This window comes from Plectropomus leopardus, unplaced genomic scaffold (assembly GCF_008729295.1).
Source record: "Plectropomus leopardus isolate mb unplaced genomic scaffold, YSFRI_Pleo_2.0 unplaced_scaffold27066, whole genome shotgun sequence".
In the NCBI taxonomy this organism is placed as follows: Eukaryota; Metazoa; Chordata; class Actinopteri; order Perciformes; family Serranidae; genus Plectropomus; species Plectropomus leopardus.
The window spans coordinates 1-2,357 of NW_024629453.1; the positions used below are offsets into that span (position 1 = coordinate 1).

A 2,357-nucleotide genomic window follows, 5' to 3' on the forward strand; every position below is an offset into this window, starting at 1 on the left:
CACACACACACACACACACACACACACACACACACAGAGTTACGGACTAACGCCGACAGCTGATTGGTTGTCACTTCATGGATGTCAACTCACGTTTTTTTCCGTTGATGTGATCCAGAAAGTTGATGGAGTCTTTGACGACGCAGTCGCAGACGTTGCAGTAATAACTGAAAGAGAAGAATGGAGCCGTGAGAACGAACGTGTTTTCATCTGATTTCGCTCTGAACTGACGTTTTCACTGAAAACACGGCGAGCGGCGGAGAACATCGGCTCTCTGCGAGGACATTTTTCTGCAGCTCGGGGGCGTGTTCACGCGTTTAGGCAGGAAGAGGTTCTGTCAAAAACCGCGTTTGTACGGTCATGAAAAACCTGGAAAAGTCGGTGAATTTGCAAATACAATTTCCAGGCCTCAAAGTTTTGAAAAAGTAAAAATAACCTGAAACTTTTAGAAAAATTACAGTCACAAATCTGTAATTTTTAAAGATTTTTTTTGTTTTTCTATCTCTTTAAAATTTGCCTCAACGTCCTGGAAAAGTCCTGGAAAGTTATTGATAAAAAGGTGTGTGAACCCTGAAAAGAGGACTCTGGTCACTGATTGGCTGCAGGAATTTTCTCGCCGCTATTCGCTGCCGAAAGTTTAACCGTCCCGACTTCTCGTTTCGCCGCAGCTTATCCGCAGACGTCACGCGACCGCTCTCCGCCGCTGCTCGCTGTGATTCGTTGAAAAGTAAAATGTGGCGTGAGAGCGTGTTCGTACCCGCCCATCTCGGCCTGCGGCGTGGTCTTCGTGATGACGATGGTCTTCCCCAGTTTGGACTCCAGATCCACTTTGTAGTCTCTGTGACGCAGGAGGTCGCGCTTGACCGGCGGGGCCGTTTTCCCTGAAAGAGACGATGAACGTGTCAAACTTCCAACGACAAAAACACGATTTTCCTCTTTGATTAACGATTTCTTTATGTCTGAAATCAGAAAGGAAATGAGGTCAGATCGTCACCATCGCGCCGCTCTCGGTCTCGCTCCTCCGCCAGGCGTTTCTGAGCCAAGTTCTCATACTCGTCTTTGTCCCACTTCCTGCGGAAGTCGTTCTTACCGGACTGCAAGAAGAAGAGGACAGTTAACTGATAACGTGACCGTCTGTTACAGTTTTATTTTCTGTTTTTTTACCACATTTATTTATTTAACTCTTCGGTTCTTCTGCTGCTTTTGAGTTTTGGAAGAATTGTTTTTTTCCGCAGACGCTGATGAATCTGCTGTTACAAAGTGTCTCTTCATGACAGGAGACCATAACGTCTACACTTTTCAAATAGCATCAGTTTTGAAAGAAAATTAAAATCGCCAAATAAAATAAATAAATCACCAAAATATTTTAGAGAAAAAAATCACAACACATTGTCAAAATATTAAATAAAACAAATATTTGTTTTAACAAAAAAGGCAAAATAAGAAAATGAAAGCTGCCAAAATTTATTTAAAAATTGCTAAAATGTTTTGATGTATAAACGCGCCTTCTTGTCTTTAAAAATCGGCTGTAACATAAATACAAAATATAACCCTTTAAGGTTGTATGTCCTGCCCTTAAAAATGAAATAAAAGTCCCCCTCCTCGTAAATAACGAACAGTCCCTAAATACCGTCTGAGTATAAGGAGGGTTTCAGTCCTCTCGGTGACGTCAGATTCTGCTGCTGCAGATTTGGTCTTTTTTTAATCTAAAATATACAAATAAAATATTTTTGTTTAGTTTTATTCTGAAGAAATCCGCCTGGAAATCTTTTTGTTGCTGCAGCTAGCGCCGCAGGCTAACAGTTAGCTGCTACGTAAATGATAATTATCACTAATCACGTCAAATAAACACGTGACGTTTTACGAATGAGAAGATTTAATTTGTCTTTAGATGAAACCGGAAACGGGAACTTTATTGTTTATCTCTTTCGAAGCTAACCGGTTAGCCTCCGTTAGCTGTTAGCAGTTAGCCGTTAGCTGTTAGCCGCTCCAGACGGTGTCTAAACGGTTAACCGGAGCCGGTGTGAGCCGCTGCCAGCTCTGACACGCAGACTCACGCGGGCGGAAGTCGAAGAATATTAAAAATTTTTCGTTATTTTAGGTTTTGAGACGTCAAAAAACAGATCAGAGACTCACCCCGCTGCCGGACGCCATCTTGTTTAGCTGTTGACGGTTTACGGCAGGTCGTAAAGTCGGTGTTTGTCTCTAAGAAGCGTCATAGCGCCGCGCGCCGCACCGGAGACACATTACGCCGTTTTTAATGAATCATTAATTATGTACGAAAGATTACGTTTTATTTCGTATATATTAAAATTATTGTATTAATAACATGAAACAATTAGTTGTATTTAATATTT

At 41.7% G+C, this 2,357-nt stretch overlaps 1 protein-coding gene across 1 annotated transcript; it reads right to left on the minus strand.

Annotated features, from left to right (window-relative positions):
• Positions 1-39: 39 nt before the first annotated feature.
• Positions 40-2,175, minus strand: zmat2 (zinc finger, matrin-type 2). Its single transcript, XM_042480997.1, has 4 exons — positions 2,137-2,175; positions 995-1,094; positions 758-881; positions 40-167 (listed from the first exon to the last, which is right to left on the minus strand). Exons 1-4 carry the CDS (start codon positions 2,152-2,154, stop codon positions 71-73), a joined length of 339 nt encoding a protein of 112 aa, XP_042336931.1. The 5' UTR covers positions 2,155-2,175; the 3' UTR covers positions 40-70.
• Positions 2,176-2,357: the final 182 nt, after the last annotated feature.

Bases quoted from the DNA above. Each gene is read 5' to 3' on its own strand.
- zmat2 (XM_042480997.1), bottom strand. The intron at 882-994 runs GTGACGATCTGA...CGTCTCTTTCAG, and splicing joins AGACCGAGAGCGGCGCGATG to GGAAAACGGCCCCGCCGGTC. The intron at 168-757 runs GTACGAACACGC...CTTCTCTTTCAG, and splicing joins CCGCAGGCCGAGATGGGCGG to TTATTACTGCAACGTCTGCG.